General features: G+C 32.0%; 1 protein-coding gene across 30 annotated transcripts in view; it reads left to right on the forward strand.

Moving 5' to 3' along the window:
- The window catches only part of slo (calcium-activated potassium channel slo), a 57,983-nt gene that overhangs the window by 10,265 nt on the left and 28,324 nt on the right, over positions 1-19,394 (forward strand). For 18 of the 30 annotated variants that reach the window (XM_068297873.1, XM_068297883.1, XM_068297880.1 and 15 more), the window contains 5 exons: positions 5,092-5,250; positions 5,537-5,648; positions 5,910-6,061; positions 6,522-6,689; positions 8,144-8,235. In XM_068297873.1, coding sequence (XP_068153974.1) covers positions 5,092-5,250; positions 5,537-5,648; positions 5,910-6,061; positions 6,522-6,689; positions 8,144-8,235 — 683 coding nt within the window. Of the gene's footprint in view, positions 1-5,091; positions 5,251-5,536; positions 5,649-5,909; positions 6,062-6,521; positions 6,690-8,143; positions 8,236-11,622; positions 11,715-15,284; positions 15,377-19,394 lie in introns of all 30 variants that reach the window. The other 12 variants (XM_068297884.1, XM_068297865.1, XM_068297870.1 and 9 more) reach the window with 2 other exon arrangements.

A 19,394-nucleotide genomic window follows, 5' to 3' on the forward strand; every position in this document is an offset into this window, starting at 1 on the left:
TATAAACAATTTTCTATCCACAATTATACATTCATCTAGAAGAGGATTTTCATTTCAAATGCAAAGCCTATGGTATGATAGACAAAAGCTTAGCCAAATCTCCCACTGACTTTTAAAGAAGAAAGAAATATAGAGTAAAGAGAAGGAGGAAATGACAATAGCATTGTCTGGGCTTTTTGCTCTTGCTGATTGCATGGGGTCAAATGGTGAACATCTATTCCAATTCCACTTGACAGTTCAATGCTGCATTTAGACAGCAACAACAGCGACAACAACAACATGTACATAGAAAACAATGAACAGAAGTCGATTGAGAGCCGCTTAGAGATGAGAATGAATGTGTAAGAGTAGTTTTTTTGCTTTCAAAATGAAGAACTTTCTTAAAAGTAATTGGGAAAGTGCGTACCTCTTCCTATATCTAATATTTGCTCTTCCTTTTTGGGTATTTAGATATGATTGTATTTATATCTTAATACCAAAGTCTAAATTTAGGTGTTGAATGTCAAGGATCACGCTGTCATCTCTAGACTCGAGTGTATTTGGGATTGCTGCCGTATGGCACAATGCCATCATCAAGAAGTATATCATATACACAAACGATATCTATGTACGTAAAAACGAATTTTACCATTACCGATGCCTACAAGCCAACAATAAGAGCTTCTTTTCGCTCTTTTGTAACCAACTTGACGATAGTTTTTGCCTATTTGCAATAGCACCAAAGTAAAAATGGCACAAAGAACTTTCAGCTAATAACGGGAAACTAGCGTTACAAAAGATATACGTACATATAAGTTTCCCTCCCATTTACATATACAAATGTATATGAATGAAAAGTTTGAAGGAATGGGGGCGAGGTTTGGGACTAAGGACAACCACAAGAAATAATAGTAAATAATATAGGAAAATGGCAGGATAGTCTAACCCAAATGCTTGAAAAAGCTCAAAGCCAGAAAATCGATGAAACTCGCACATTTGAAGTCTTTCAACCGTTCTTTCTTTTCGTTTTTTTTTTTTTTTTTTTTTTTTTTTTGGGGTTGTGCTAGGCAAAACTGGGCTTGTAAATGTTTATTGGCCAACACATACACAAACAAATACATGTAAGCATATATATAGATACATATATTTACATAGATACATACTATTTGCTCACTGATATATGTGTACATGCAGTGCCAGCCAATTTGCTTGTTTGGCAGACAAACGGCGTTGTTGTTTAGGCTAGCCTGATCTCAGCAATGTGGTTTAGCCCTTTTAAAGTCAAAGTTGTAAGTTTGCGAAAAACAAACAGACTAAGTTATACCCTTTGTTTATTTACATTTATTATATTATCAAGTGTAACCAAGTTTTTGCGATAATTATTCGTATTTACCGAATCATCTGGCTTATATGATTAAACAATGTCAAATTGGGATAAATTTAATAGTAAATTTTTCATCCTTTAAGGCTAGAAATATTTCCAACTTGTTCTTGTAAAAATAATAGAGAAAAATAAAGAGAGTAGGTAAATTTTTATAATCTAAAATATATTCAACACTGCACAGTATTTGAAGATACGAGTTTAAGGATTTTTTTTTTAGTGTAGCCACTTTTGCAGAAAACCATTTGGCATTTGCATGCGGCTTTTCCCTTTTTTCTTTCTTATTGGCAAAACAAATGGCTCGCCATTTGAATATTACACAATCTGTTTGCCCGCTTCGGTCATTTATCTTTTGATAGTGTAATTTCACTTAAAGGTTCAAAGGACAAGGTTTCCCATAGGCGTTACCAATGTCCCATCTAAAATAATTGCCTTATAGTTAATGAACTACAAACAGACAAACATACAAAAAATAAAGGCGCCAGAGCTTATTAATGACGACACCTCTTCATCACAAGGTCTTTTATATAGATAACTGCCATCTTTATAAGTCAAAGTGATTATCATTCGAAATTGGGTAGAAAAATATTTGGCAAAAGAGTTACTATTGGTTGAAATAAAACGCAAAAGAAAAAATCGATTAAATAGAAAGTGAAACGTCTGGGAGAAAAAACCTTCACAAACAGATTGTCAATATATGTATAAGCAAGAAGCCATCAATCTTTATTACATATATTGTGGCACAATTTTTTTATGGCTAAAAATTGGCCATTGATTTACATTATATAACTGGAACAGCTGTTTAGATTCAGTAAACAAGCAGTCAGCAATATAACTTAACCTCTTTTGACTTATTTTTACAGTAACTTGGACGAATTTTGAAACAATCTGTTAAGTTTTTGTATAATGCAGTTGATTCTGGGTCTTAATTCCTTTAAGTCTGATGTTTTTTCTTCATTCTTTAGCACACATAGTCAGACTATCTTGCTAATTGGCTTAAATAAATTCTTGCAGCAACTTCAATGCGGAAGTCTGGGGAAAAAGGCTTTAAAGCTGCATTTATGACCAGTCAACCGCATGGGGGGCGTGTCGAATACATCCGATGGCATATAGTCACGCCATAAAGAAAGAGCGAGAGGGTGCGAGGGACTAAAAAAAAATAGGGAAAGGAGAAAGAGCGAATGTTTAAAGTGTTTTCATTTAGCGGAAGTGTAGTTAAGGCCATTAAACTGTTGGCCTTTTGCTGGTTTGTTGTGTTGAAAGTGTTTGGTTTGCAAAATACTTCAATGTTTATAAATAGTTGGCAAATTATAACAAAAAGAATGAAAAATATCAAAGAAGTTAAATTCGGCTATGCCGAAGTTTATATACCCTTGCAGTCCTTGACAATAATAATTTCACATGTTCAAAATTTCTTTTCTGCAACTCAATTCATTAATATACAAACAAAACAATTTTACTCTTCATACTATGTACAATTTGTTCTTCTTCTTCCCTCATTCCCTAAGCAAAGCAACGCACGCATACACATACAGTTTATGTAGCGTTGCGTCTGTGTGTGTATGCATGTGCTCTGTTAACAGATGGTGACGTAGTAGGCAGCAAGCAGAGCTGCCGGCAGCGATTGAACCGATTTATATAGACTGTAACTTGTGTTCTATTTATCCGATCAGGGTCAAATTTTGGGATCTGAGATTTTATATCAAATTCTATTATATTGGTAAATTTCATGGGGATACTCCAATTTTTGCAAAAATTTTTGTTCCAGAGCTATATGATATAGTAGTCCGATCCCAAAGATTTTCATACTTTATCTCACCCGGGTAAAAAAAAGCTCCCAAAAAAAAATTTCATCCCGATAGCTCTTAAGATGGCTGAGTAAAACGCGTACGCACCGACGGACAGACGGACAGACGGACAGACGGACAGACGGACAGACGGACAGACGGACAGACGGACAGACGGACATGGCTATATCGACTTAGCTTCTCATGCTGATCAAGAATATATATACTTTATGGGGTCGGAAACGTCTCCTTCTGTGCGTTACAAACATCTGACCAATTTTATAATACCCTCTGCAAGGGTATAAAAATGAAGAATTTAAAATGAATGAAACACGTGTTTTCTAGCACCGTGACCCACATCTCCGAAACATCGCGCATTGGTGGCGCAAGTACTTTTGAATGGCAAGCAGTTTGTAAGTAGTTTCAAAGGGGCGCGCTTAAGTGCTACTCTCCTGCAACATTGCTGAGCCAGCAGCCATCAGCTGCTGACGAGTGATTGACCCAGTTTACTTGAACATACATATATACTACATACATTTGGCTTATACATAAAATGTTACTTTATCTTAGACACGTCCAGACAATGTCGTCAAAGTTGCCCATCGCCAGCTTGGCTGCTGCTGCTGGTGCTGGTGATGCATTGTGATTACCTTTCGTCGGTCGATAAACACCACCTTACCCAGTGACGTCAGAGAGTTCAAAAATCATTTACGTCAATTTAATTAAGCTTTCAAAATCGTTGCCAAACTAGTTAATGAATGTGTCAGTTGAGTTGACACGTCAACACCGTCAACATGATGTCGTTTTATGCGTAATCTTATAACTTTTCCTCCTAGAGAAACAATCAACTATGTTCTTGCTAGATGAGAAAGTTGTGCACATTAACTAAACTGAAAAATTCATGTATGAGTCTTTGATATGAGAAAAGTTTTTAGCTCTGCTAAAACTTTTGTTGCGCAACAGCAAGAACAACAACAGCAACAGACATTTCAGTCCATGTAATTTGCATACTTTGAATGAGTAATTTGGCCCCAGCTAAGACATTTCAATTTATGACCCTAAGTAAATAGCTTGGAAAACCTTGCGTGCTGCCTTTTTGCCAAAATTAGCTTTTCCTTTTCTTCATTTCTTATATTTTGGCTTGATTATCAGAATAATTACGAAACGATGGCTATAACAATTACAATTACAATGGCATTAAGTATATAACTAGATACTAGCAAGTATATAATGCCGGTGCAAGTTGAATTACCTCAAGCGGCCTTTTGGCCAAAAATTTATTGGCAAGCAGCCCTGACATTTAAAACACACATGGATACAGACAACACTTTAAAGGGAACTGAATGTGAAATTACCTTGTAAAACTTTCATGACTACCGCAGATTTATCAATGGGGCGCCTCGACTAATTGCCCGCAGTGTCGCCGGACGTTGGAGGCCCATGAATCAAATGAGCCGTAAGCGAATCGGAATCCGAATCCGGGTCCGAATTGCCAAGAAGTGCAATTAAAAATGCACTCTACCACATTTACTTACATACATATATACACACTGCAGTGTTCATATCCTTTTTTGAACAATCGAATTGCTGCTTTTAATTCCTTGTTGTTTTTGTGTGTTGGTTTGCTGATATATATGTATGTACATGTATACGTGTGTGTAATCGGAAGTGGGAAATGTGGTGTCATCTGACACGAGAATGATTTATGGCAACAAACTCAATGAGCAGGCCCAATGGTTATGGCAGATGTTGAGAGCAAGTCAATGGAAATGGGATTGCTCGAAATGCTTTTGCAAAACATTAAAGCAATTTATAAAGTTTACGATGGCCATAAAACACTTGCAAATTATTAATTGATCTATTCGTAAAACATATGGAAAACTAATCAAGATTTCAAGATTTAATTGTAATCGATTTCTTTGTTTCTTTGTTGTTTATTTACAGGTCGTACTCGTATTTATACTCAGCATTGCATCTCTCATTATATACTTTGTTGATGCATCTAGCGAAGAAGTCGAAAGATGCCAAAAATGGAGTAACAACATTACTCAACAGATCGATCTCGCATTCAATATATTTTTTATGGTTTACTTTTTTATACGAGTAAGTTACACGCAAACCAAATTCCGAGACACAGACACAAGGCTTTCAGTTCTTATCAATTGGTTAAAGATTTTAATTTGATTGATTTGTGATTTCGTTTCGGATTGTTTTTGTTTGTTGAACGGAACCAATTGGTATTGAACTATGATTGCTATAATTTTTGCTTACTTTGAGGCGAATTGTTATTGAATTCTTTACTATTCATTCACTCTTCGTTTCGATCAAAAAATTGTTGTACCTTATGTGTTTATTTTTTTTTATCTTTCATTGATCAATCTTTTTACAGTTCATAGCGGCGTCCGATAAGCTTTGGTTTATGTTAGAAATGTACAGTTTTGTAGATTATTTTACAATACCCCCGTCCTTCGTATCAATATATTTAGATCGAACATGGATCGGTAAGCTTAAACAACAATAAATTTAAAAATGAAATTGCTTCCTAACAAACAAAAAAAAAAAAAAAAAAAACAAAGAATCACATCTATTCGCTGCATACAAATCGGTTTCAATTGTTATTAAATAAGTCCTAAGACACACAAACACACATGTAAAAACACAAACACACACTCCTTTGATATCCCGATCGATTTGTATGCATGCAATGTGCTTTACTCCAATACAAAAACTCCAATGTATCAATCTATATATGCATACAACAGGTCTTCGATTTCTTCGAGCGCTACGTCTCATGACTGTTCCAGATATTTTACAATATTTAAATGTACTAAAAACATCGAGCTCGATACGCTTGGCTCAACTAGTATCAATTTTTATATCCGTGTGGTTAACAGCAGCGGGCATTATACATCTGGTATGTAGAAACACACACACACCCACACACACACCATCAGACACAAACATTCAGTTAAACACTAGAGATGGCCAATTATAAGAAACTTAATTGATCATCTCTATTTACTTTCTATTATACACACTCATTTACACCTAAACACACCCACTCATACTAACACTGTGCATACACAGACATAAACATACACTATTCCATAACATAAAGTGTACAAGTCTGAATTCCTTACTTTCTTCTGTGATGGCATATGCCGCTTGCGCTAAAAAGCCAGATCATATATAACGTATACGCCCTGTGGCATTCTTTCACAGACAGAAGAAAGAATACAGGCAATTAGCTACACTTTATGCTTATGATATTATGAATTAAGTGAATGATCGTTATATTGATGATCAAGTTATCCTGTGTGTCCAATGGTTTCAATCATTACGATTATTGCAATTTGCATTTACTTAAAATTTAGCTGGAGAACTCTGGCGATCCGCTGGATTTTAATAATGCTCATCGTTTATCTTATTGGACCTGTGTCTATTTCCTAATTGTGACCATGTCAACGGTAGGATATGGTGACGTTTACTGTGAGACTGTACTGGGAAGAACATTTCTCGTGTTCTTTCTGCTTGTCGGCTTGGTAAGTTCCATTTTTTCACCAAATCAAACAATTAAAACAAAAAAGTCCAAAAGCCAAACAAAAAAAGAAAGTTTGGAAAAAAAATATAACGAAAAACACAAACGAACATTTCTTTTAGTTAAATAATTATTAAATACAAATGATTCTCTCCCTCTGTCCAAAAATTGAAAGTTTAGGAGCCGTCGGCGGGTTCTCAAAGTGTTCGAACTGTGTGAATGATTTACATAAAAAATTATTTGTAGAACAAAAAATATATATTTTTGAGTACAAGCAAACAAAATAACAAGCATAATTACCTAAAAAAAAAATCTAGCTTAGATAAAAGTGTAGCCAGTGTAACTGTCGATGATTTCAGTCGAACTTTATTAGCGTTGACCATCTCCCTTACCCCCTTCAACCATAAGCCCAAAATATCTCTCTTTCTCTGCCTCTCACTCGCTGTCTCTCTCTCTCCTTCTCTCAATCTCTGTCTGTCTCTCATTTCTCTATCTCTCTATATATATTTTAGCAAACAAATTATATTCATTTTTTTATAACTATTTGCATATGTATTTAAGTACATGCCATTATTATGTAAATACATAGAATGACTTACAGCTGCACCACAAAAACAAAGTTAACTCTTTGCGAATCAGTTTCGTACTATATACCTTATACTATTATCAATATTTGCGTTCATCAAAAGTTTTGTTAGCTTATTCATTCACCCAACAAACACACAACAACAAAAATCAAACGCTTAAGGCATTTTGTTACTTACAGTTTAAACCTTACACAGAAAACCCACCCAACAACATTAAAAATATTAATACAGTAACGAAACTGAACTCAGAGTGATAGTTAACTTTTAGTTATCTTACGTATTGGCCCAGCCTCCAGGTAGCTGGCACTTATCCTTATTAGTTGAGATATTTCATTTTCATGCCTGATGCTGATCATAATTCTTTTTGTTCAACCAAATACAAAAAACGATATACCCACACCATTATATATCAATATATAGTTCCATATATAGTTTTTGCATGCAGTTGTCTATTATTTAATGATTTCTTTGAATTGTTTTCTTTGATTTTATAATTGAAAATATGGAGTTTTTCTTTGATTTGCAAAAACCAAGAGTCACACAGAGAAATTGTTATCAGATAGGTCGACTATAGATATCAAAGTTAAGGTTGTCCCCTAAATCGAGAAGAATTATGAATATCTATACTTTTATAGGATTTTTGCATGCTTTTAATGCTGGCTGCCGCATATTAACGCTTCTAGGTCTAAAACAATATATACATATATATTAATTTATATATACATATTAAATCTTAAAGCCAAAAGGGCCCTTATGCAAAGAAGATCTTAAATTACACCCAATCACCAACTTCATTATTGTAATGTAAAAAAAAAACCAGTATATTTTGTTAACTTTTTGCTATGTATATGAATTGAAATATGTATTTTAGGCAATGTTTGCCAGCAGTATACCGGAGATAATTGAACTTGTTGGTAGTGGCAATAAATATGGCGGTGAACTGAAAAGAGAACACGGAAAGAGGTAGTCTATAATATTCACAATATCTACAAAATCGTATACCTAAATTTCAATTAAACTATAAAAAAAAAAAAAAAACACCAAGCAACATTTATATATGCATATAAAATAATAATCATACATAAATCAAATAAGAAATGCATATAAATATATATAAAGTTCAGTATAAAACCAATAATATCCAAAAACTAGGAATTTAACTATAATGGTGAATAAAATTTATTCAAATTTTCCATAGGCTAATTCAAATCCAAAAAATCTCTTTAAATCTTGCAAAGATTTTCCATATTATACCCTTATGATTATTAAAATGAAAAGATAATCTCTATATATTCTTGATTCAGATAAGAAATGTTACAAAATTGGTTTGCTAGAGGTTTAAAATTGGTTTTTTGTTTCATTATTTGTTTTAGTTAGGCAAATACATGCCCAATAATGATTAACTTTAAAGGTTTTCTATAACAATTTCTTAATAAATAAATTGAAAATTCATAGCTTAGAATCAATTCTGCACAGTAATTAATTGAGGTTTACTACTAATTTGAACACATATATTATTTTATAAGGGTATAAATTATCTTTGGCATAGCCAAAGATCGTCTATTTCATGCTAGGTGTATTTTTTTTTCTCTGAAACAAAAACAAATGTATAAAAAACACAATAGTTTTTCTTATTATTAACTTCTTGAGCCCAACTTTCATTGTCTCTTCTGTAGAAGCGGCCCATCTGACATCTAGTCAATTTATATTCATTAAGGTTACTTTTTTTTCGTACTCTAACTAGTTAAAATCGATATTTAATTATGGAATTCATTCACTTAGTCTGTTACCCATTTCCGCCCCTCCTTCGCCCAATGACTTATGACTTTATTTCCTGACCCCGATTTAATTTCATATAAAATTTCGTATAAAATGGATTTGAATTTTTCTATCATGTAATGTAGTTGAAATATAACCAAGCAATTACAATGAATAAAAACCAAAATCGATTGAAAACGTAACAAATTATTGATAAATCATCAAAAAAAACGTAAAGTAATAAAAGTAAAGTACAATTTTCTTTAGCATTTTTCACATTTTGTACAACATTGTTCTATTTGTTGATATAGTAATATACTTTTGTTTTTTTTTTTTTTTTTGTTGTGTATATTTTTGTTCTTATTGGGCGCCAACGTGTGCCGCAGTCAATAGACTGTAAAATCGTATACATTTAAATCTATTTATGTATTAAGAAGCTAAAAATTTTTCGTTTTCATTCTATTTTATTTTCTGTTTCATTTGTTGTTGTTTCTCATGTCGAATTCACTTAGGTTTTAGTTTCTGTTGATTTTTGTATTTTTTGTATTTTGCCTTTGATTTATTTGTTTCGTTTAACAGTTTTATTGAGTTTATACATATAAATGAATATATAAGTACATAAAACAATTTGTAGGCAAGAATACAACAAGAACAACAACAAAAACAACAACAGAAGCAACAAATAACAGCAACAAAAAAACAGAAAGAACTTAAAAATTTTGTTAAAGCAGCAAATTTGATTTTTATATTATTTTTTGCCATGCTTTAATCGTTTTATTTACAAAACACGTACATACACACATACATATATACTTATTATATTAAATATTCAATAATATTTCATTTCTTTTTCTTTTTTTGGTACTATTAACACAATAAATAACAGAGATATGCGTTTTATCAACTTGCAATAGTTAACGGGTTTTAAATATAATATAAATATATATTATACATATTTTTTTTTTATATTTAAGAAAAAAAAGATTTATATATATTTTTTTTTTAATTGTTAACTATTTAGGCGCATTGTTGTTAATAGACACGCCTCACTTTAAGATTAAAGCATCGGTCACGCATTAAAAAAACGAAAAAAGAGAGAGTAAAGACAACTAAATTTAAATTCACTTAAATCCGTTCTCTCATAGTTTTTGTCATCTAGTTTTGAAAATTATTTTTTATTTCCCATATTTTCATTAAGCGCATTAATATTCAATTGTTTTTATTTGCATTCCAATAAATGGCAGACACTTTCCAAATATTTAAGCTCAAACAAAGTTAACAAAGATTTCATCATTAAAATATAAATATGTATCGCTTAATATATTGATTAATAAGTTATGACACTTTTTTCTCAAACGGATTCAGTCTTTTTTAATGAAATATAGAAACTTTGGAATGACTACTGTAAATTTTGATCAAGTTGAAGGCCTAAATATATGGGAAATTGTCTTTTGAATTCGGTGACCTACCGAAGATTCAGTTAAAGTTTTTATTTATTGACACTCATTTCATTTGAAACGCATTTGATCGCCTTTTTGAGCGTACTAAACGTCCAAGTCCTCATAAGTAATTAACTTGTTTAGGTCTAAAAACATTTCATAGCATAACTTTTAGCGTATCTGTACATATATGTATATGTATGTTCCTCTACATGCATATGTACATATGTATATGTATGTAAAGAGATAATCAGCACTTGTGATGATTCACCGTGTCAAATTTAGAGGTCGCAGCAAACTGTAAGACTAGGCAGCCCTATTCCAATGTAAATTTTGTAAATTATTAGATATACTCGTATACATATGTATGTATTGAAGGGTGGCAGCTACTACCTATGTACATGCATAAATAAATAAGTAGGTATAACTCAATATGTAACAAGTACAGTAACAATTCTGGCAGAGGATGTACGCATTAAGATAAAAATTAGCAATTATTGTAAAGTAATGTAAATTTTAGCAGTAAACTTATAACTATGAGCGGATGTCTGTGTGATTGTGTGCAAAAAATGTATTAATGTATGTAAATAAGTAAAGCACATTATTTGCTATAAATTGTCACAGAGTTGTGAATGTAAATATGTGTGAGTGTCCACTGAGTCGAGAATCGAGTCGAGGGTATGAATGTGAACAATGAATGTCCATGGTGAATGAGTATTGCTGGGGCTTCCTTCACTCTGTATGTGTGTGCACTAACTTCTAGTTCTGCGTTGCGTCGTCCTCGTCGTCTTCGTGGTCGTCATCATAATCGTTGTTGAAACAAATGTGTTTTTGCATTGTTTATTTCTTTTGAATCTCCTTCCAAACCAATTCCTAACCCTCTTCCCAGCCCCCTCCACACATAAACCTTAGACCGCAATCAGTGTTGGCCAACTCTATTTCTCTCTGTCTCTCTCTCTCTAGGAAGTAACCACAAAAGTCCTTAAAATATCTTGGCACAGCGATTGCTTATGCATTTTATATACGTATATCTCTCTTCGCGCTCTATCAACCTGTCTCTATCTCTCACTCTATCTCTGACTACTTCTTTCTCCATCTTTCTCTATGTGTGTTAATTCTAAAATGTAAATTGTATGTGTGTTGTTGAATTTAGGCCGTTTTCGCTAGTTGGATACCAGAAATCACTGAACTGGCTGCCCAAAGAAGCAAATATGGTGGAACATATAGCAAGGATCCTAGAAAAAGGTACACAAACACGTTGCTGGCTGTACCGCTAAAAAAAAAAAAAAAAAAAAACCAACACAAAGAAAAAAACTCCCCCTCAAAAAAAAAAAAAACTCAAAAGATATAATATAACAAAAGTCTATAAAGCAACAAAACCAAAAAAAAATGCAGCAATTGACAAAATAAATGTAAATTACATATACTTTTACTTATTTCTCAACTAAACATAAAAAAAAAGAACAACATTTTTCTATAGATCGGTTTAATAAAATATTCTTTTAATTTTTCTTTTATTTATAATTTTCTTTTTCAATTTATTCTTTTGTTTCCCTCTTTATTTTGACGTCACTTGAAATTGCATAAAACGGCGGCGGTTTGTCAAGATTTTATGAATATTTTTCGTTTCTTTCTTATTTATGCTCAAAAATTAAATGAAACTCTTAACACAAGAATAAAAGAGTATATTTAAAATTTAAATAAAAGGCATTGGTTTCTTGGCGGCATGTGTCTGTATTTAGTTGAAAAAGAATATTGACGATTATCAAAACTATTAACCACAGTCCAAATAAACAATTTTGACCAAGAGTGAAGGTCACATAAAAAAATATTTTCTTAAGAATTGTTTACCTAATGTTCGATTAGTGATTGACTTTGCCTACCATTTGTCAACTAAAATGGAAGAACTTGCAATTTGTCTATCGGAAAGGATTACAAATTCATTATATAATTAAAAAATAAGATACATTTATTGATCTTTTTCTAACATTTTCCTCTCTATAGAGTTCATGTAATCCTTTATCAACTCTAATCGGACATTATGTAATCGTATCTGTATGTTATTTGGCAAGTCTTTTTGTAAACTTTGGTTGTTTCTTACATACCTATCTACCTACCATACATACATATATCTACAAATGTATTTGTCATACAAAATTTTGCTTCATTTTTTTCCTGTGCGCCAAACATTTAGTAAGCAAGCAAATTGGCGCCAACAAAAACAAAACTACATATGAAAATGAAAATAGTTTGAAGCAAAACTAGGACTGAATTTATGAACTTAAGCTTCTATTTGAACATATATATCATTGCTTGTTTTTAATTATGGTTTTTTTCTTTTTGTAGGGCAAACGTTAACATGCTAAACATACAAATTTCCGCTTAATACAAACATTTCTTTGCTCACTTTACCATTTTTTGTTTTCATGATTTGTTTCTCCCATTTCTAATGATTTGCAAAATAAACTTAAGCCGTATGATCCATTTAAAAGCATGATATTTCCATACTCCTTAATCTAAAGGATCATTTTACAAAAAAAGCATTCGAGTGTGTTTGTGTGTGTGTGTATGTATGTATGTGTACGTGTGCGAGTAAGCAGCACTAGAAGCTCTTCGATAAGTTTCCCAAGAGACATTGGAGCCAAAGCAAAGAAAATATTTTTTTACCAATCGATTGATAAGCAAGATAATACTTTTATGTAAAGTATTTCGATTTCCTTTTTACCTAATAGACAAAAGCCACAATTGCAAAAGTTTTTATGCAACTTCAGCAGCGTCACTTAATATTATTGAAACTAATTGAAATTTGGTTTTGAATTTTAAACGATTGTGACTTGAAGACTAAATCAAACTATTATGATTTCATTTTTGGCTTTTCCTTTAGTTATCATCCAAGAATATAAAACAGCAAACAAAGAAGGCAACTTAGGGGGATCCATTATGTATTTAGTTGAAATGTTTCTTTGTTTCCTTGTTAATTTGTTTGTTTGTACATTGATTTATTTTGTTTTTCATTTTTGGAATACACAAACAACAAGTTGCTGCTTTGGTTCCTTTTGCCCCTTCCCCTGTATTTTGGTATACATACTACATACAAACAAACATAATCTAAACTTAATTAAACATTTTTTCCTTTCTAATTCAATATTTGCCTTTGAGAGTAGACCAATTTCTACCTACACACAAACACACACATATATACATACTTATACACAGACATACATACGCCCAGTTTTCTTAAGCGATATAACATTTTGATTTTTACATACATACTAACCCACAAATACCAAATACTACTAAATACAATTACAAATCAACAACTACAGTAGTTACGTTTTTTGCAATTTACATTTGTTACTCTATACTCATTATATTATTATATATATTGAACTTGTACTTGTAATTTAAATACATATGCGAAAAAAAACAATCAATTTACCCAAAAAAAGAAACAATCCCTGCCCGACCCTTCCACGTTACTTAATTACTTACTTAACCATTTTGAAACTAGCAACAACAATTACAAAACAAAAAACCAAAGTCGTTAATTTGCTTGCACCTAAATATTTTGTATGCCGCAGCCACGCATAAAATCGAGAGTATGAAAATCTAAATGAAAATGCAAATGAAGAGAATCAAAATTATGTGAAATGAAGGAATATTATTATATTTTTTGTAAACTTAATAGTATTAGTAAAAGTTCGAGTATCTTTGCAATCGTTTGTAATTCAGTCATCACAAGCATCATGTCGGACATTATTTTGTTACTTTATCTCCTCAACTTTCCCTCCTCTCCGAAAATAATAATAATAAAAGCATATACACAATGACATCACCCATACAGACACACACCTACACACACTCAGTCGTAGTAGAAAATTAGAAAAAATTTTCGTATTTCATATTGGCAAACTATTTTGATATACATATTAGCCTTAGGTATTAGAAGATAAGCTCATAACACAGACACAACAACTACATACATACGTTAAGCCTGTGTGCAGTCGGTGACAAATGTGTGTGGTAGGATTGATAACGATATATTCTTCTATATATACCTAATACATGTCACTCCAAGAAATCGAAAGCCTAAAGCAAAACAAAAATATATCAACGCACCAATTACGTTTAATTAGTGATTTAAAATTAGCTGCAAACTGTTTGAGAACTTAATATATATATTAAACTGATTTGTTGTTTCGAGGCGATAGAAAAAACAACAACAAAAAACTCAACGTTCTTAAAAATCGATTTGTATTTCTTTGTTTTCTTTTTTTCTATTAAATTTGATTTTGGTTTTGTCGTATCTGACTATGATTTTCGAATATATATATATTATATTATGATTTCTAAACAATTATGACGCCTGGGCATTTGCCAAGAAACAGCAGCAGCAACAACAACAACAGCGACATCATCCATCAACAACAACAACAACAGAAACAGTATTAATATGTAAGCAACAGTAAACCAACAGGAATAATATCTCCAACTAGTGTATCTGATATATAGGTACACCACAGATTTAGGTTTCTTTCTCTTTCTTCAACCCTTCACCATTACAACCACCACTGACATTAACACCACAACCGCCCTGCCCCCAAGCCCACTACTCCTCCTATGTCTGTGTTTCCCGATTTCGACTCCTTCGCGTTCTTCACTTACGACAAAGGAAATGATAAATAAATACCCAATGCTTATATTTGATTTTATTTCAAACAAAAACCAAAACCAAGAAAAACAAACAACAAACAAAATATCATTATCATCCAATATCTTTCATATTACTTACTACTACCTACTTACTGTAAACAGGCGATTTTTGCAAGTTGTATACCTGAGATTATAGACTTGATTGGAACAAGAGCCAAATATGGGGGCACATTAAAAAATGAAAAAGGGCGAAGGTGAGACAAACCAAATTTTCTAACAAATCTCAAATCAAAATACAAAATAAAATGATTTAAAAAAAAATATATATATACATGAAAAAAAAAACCAACCAATCCAAAAACAACAACAAAAAAATACAACAACAATAATAAAGCTAAAATGAAAATCTTAACCACATTTTTTATGTTCTAACAAAATAAACACCAAATCAAAATGAAATTTCTGCGAGTTTTTGATTATAATTACAAATATAATTCATTTAGTTTTACTTTAAGCTTCATTCATATGAAATTTATTAAGCTGTTTTTTGTCGAGTCAATAAAACTGTAGCTGAAATTTGATTTTGATTTTAACAATACAAACATTTGATACAATACAATACAATGATATATATAACACATACAGAATACATATATGTATACATATGTATGTATATTTATACACCTAACACACCCACAAATTCAAAAAAAGCCCTTCAAAACATGGCCATTAACTGTCATAATTGTCATTCTAACCTAACAAATACACAATTCAGACCCAAGTGAACACGAATTTATTACTCATACGACTTGTGGGATGGCTTGGCAAGGCGCCGCCGCTGCTGCTGCAAATACAACAACAAAACAACAACATCTACAATGACATACATAACAACACAACATGCAATCAATCAATCAATCAATCAATCTTTCATTCAACCCTCGAACTCAAAGCATTTAATCGATCAAACCGATTCACACCCACAACAATAAAACTAACTACAAATCCTACATAAACACAAACACACACACAAACATAAAATTATGAAAAAAAAAAACAAACAAAAATCAACAACAGCAAGAACAAGAAGATCAAAAAGAAAATTTAAGCAAAGTTTAGTTAATAATTATGCTTTCAGTTCTCTGAATTGTCAAGAAACTCCACATACGTTTTCTATACTTGATTTTAAATTCGATTTTCATGTCGCTTATGTAGCTCAGAGCGAAAGGCTCTCTCTATCTCTCTTTATCTCTGCCTATTTTTCTATATCTACAAACATATCTATATATATAAAAGTTTTATATATATATACATTTTTTAAGTTGTTTATATTTTAATTTTCACATCAATATCGTGCATCAGTTGGCAAATTTTAATTTCTTTTCTTTCAATTGGCATTTTGGAGAATTAAGCGTAAAGCGTAAACATTATCCAACAATTATTTCGTATCTAAAATACTGTTCTGAGTGTATCTACCTAAGTAAAGACACAAAAAACAAATTAAACTAAACCCAAGCTACATATCTTGTTGTGAGTTCCATAATACAACTACTATCTATAATTCTAAAATTGAAAATAAAATTTTTTACCCAATCCACCAATCTCTTTCTATATATCTCTCTCTCTTTCTCTGCCTATCTCTTTGTCTTTCTCTGTCTGCTATTGCCAAGATCTTTCTATTCGTACAAAATTTTGCAAATTGTTTAGATTTAGTTTCTACATAATCTGAATTGCACGTTTTCGGTTTAATTTTTATTTACAATATTGGATATTCTTTTCATTTCTCATTCTCCGTTTTCATTTTCCTCATTGGATTAGCTATTGCAGGTCGACACAACAGTCAGAGTCCCTTGAACCCCAAACAACCGATTGGCATAATACAACATTCCTGATTTTATATATTGTATTCTACTTATAGTTTCAATTGATCTTGATCTTGATTGTATGTCTACATTTATCGATCACCATCGGTTATCATCATATAGCCATGATTCTTTTTAACCTTTTTTTTTATGGATTATTACTATTATTTTCTGTTTGTTTTCCTTTGCATACGTATTGATTAGCCCTTGAAGTGATCAGTGATTGGTGTTTATTATTGTGTTACATAATAATATTCGTAATTGTCTATAAAATATAGTCCATGATAACTATTCGCAATCGTATAATTCGTAAATATATATAACTATATTCTCTACTATATGTATGATTATGTCATCAAATTAAAAACGATTAAATAATAATCCAAACTCAAAAAAAAAAAAAAAACAACAACAAAACGAATCAAAAAATATCAAAGAAGTTAAATTCGGCTATGCCGAAGTTTATATACCCTTGCAGTCCTTGACAATAATAATTTCACATGTTCAAAATTTCTTTTCTGCAACTCAATTCATTAATATACAAACAAAACAATTTTACTCTTCATACTATGTACAATTTGTTCTTCTTCTTCCCTCATTCCCTAAGCAAAGCAACGCACGCATACACATACAGTTTATGTAGCGTTGCGTCTGTGTGTGTATGCATGTGCTCTGTTAACAGATGGTGACGTAGTAGGCAGCAAGCAGAGCTGCCGGCAGCGATTGAACCGATTTATATAGACTGTAACTTGTGTTCTATTTATCCGATCAGGGTCAAATTTTGGGATCTGAGATTTTATATCAAATTCTATTATATTGGTAAATTTCATGGGGATACTCCAATTTTTGCAAAAATTTTTGTTCCAGAGCTATATGATATAGTAGTCCGATCCCAAAGATTTTCATACTTTATCTCACCCGGGTAAAAAAAAGCTCCCAAAAAAAATTTCATCCCGATAGCTCTTAAGATGGCTGAGTAAAACGCGTACGCACCGACGGACAGACGGACAGACGGACAGACGGACAGACGGACAGACGGACAGACGGACAGACGGACAGACGGACATGGCTATATCGACTTAGCTTCTCATGCTGATCAAGAATATATATACTTTATGGGGTCGGAAACGTCTCCTTCTGTGCGTTACAAACATCTGACCAATTTTATAATACCCTCTGCAAGGGTATAAAAAAAAAAACCAAGCCATACAAGATCGTAAAAGTAAATGTTAGCAATGTATAAATCAAAGTCACATACACATACCCACATCCAAACACACACACACAGCCACACACAAATACATTGCCAGTAATATATACATACATAGGTACTTTTCCATTTGACTAGACAGCAATTTGTGTGTATATAGCAAACATCTTCAATGAAAGATATACGAATTTCGATAAGCATTTTGGCTAGACCGTACTTTACCACCACTATATAAATTTTCATATTTTTTTGATATAGGTCGAGACATACATATGTACACTATACAAGAACAACAACAACAATACGAATCACCTGATAAGGATAGATGCAATATAAATAATAAATTACCTACTTTTAAAACATATTCATATTATATACAAATCATACTTTAACTCTCGCTCCCCTTTCTTACTATCTCCCTCTCTGTCTCTCTATTTCTCTCTCTATCAACTCTTATCTCTTTAAATCTAAAACTAAATCCTAAATAAATGTTGTAGTTATTGATAAACATTTGTAATTATCTTAATTAACAACATATCGAACACAATAACATATTCATATTAAATCCTTTGTTTTGGTACCCAATTTCATTTGTCAATGGTGTTAACTCTTGATAAGGCAGTTAAATCAATTAAGTGACTTACCTACATACATACTCGTCTATTAATCTGAACGGATTCCACATCATCTGCGACATTATCATAATAGTATTTAATATTCTCTGCTGTGATCGTGTATAGTGTTGTGTGTGGATGCGCTAAGGCTACGACTATTCTAATTAGTTCCTTTCTCTTAAATGATAATTGATTATTGTGAATTCTTCGATCAGGTATGAAATGATGTGCCCTAAATTACAAAATACATATGTATGTATTCTATATATGTACTTAGGAGTTATGGAATGGGCTCGAAATGTGTACGGATATCGACTATAAAGTTACATATGTATTTACAAATCGATATTGTAACCTCAATCAAACATTTTCACTGCCGTAACAAAAACTCCTTCACATCTACCTTCCTCTCTCTCTCTCTCTCTCTCTCTCTGTCCATCTCTCGTTCTCTCTCTCTCTCTTTCTCTCTCCATTTGTTCTCCCTCTCATTCTTAGTATCCTGACAGCCATCTGGCATACTTCTATTACCTCCAAGATGTCATTATTTGATTATAGTTATTATTTCAACCATATCATATATTCCACA

The sequence above is a fragment of the Drosophila tropicalis genome, unplaced genomic scaffold, assembly GCF_018151085.1.
Source record: "Drosophila tropicalis isolate 14030-0801.00 unplaced genomic scaffold, ASM1815108v1 contig_859, whole genome shotgun sequence".
In the NCBI taxonomy this organism is placed as follows: Eukaryota; Metazoa; Arthropoda; class Insecta; order Diptera; family Drosophilidae; genus Drosophila; species Drosophila tropicalis.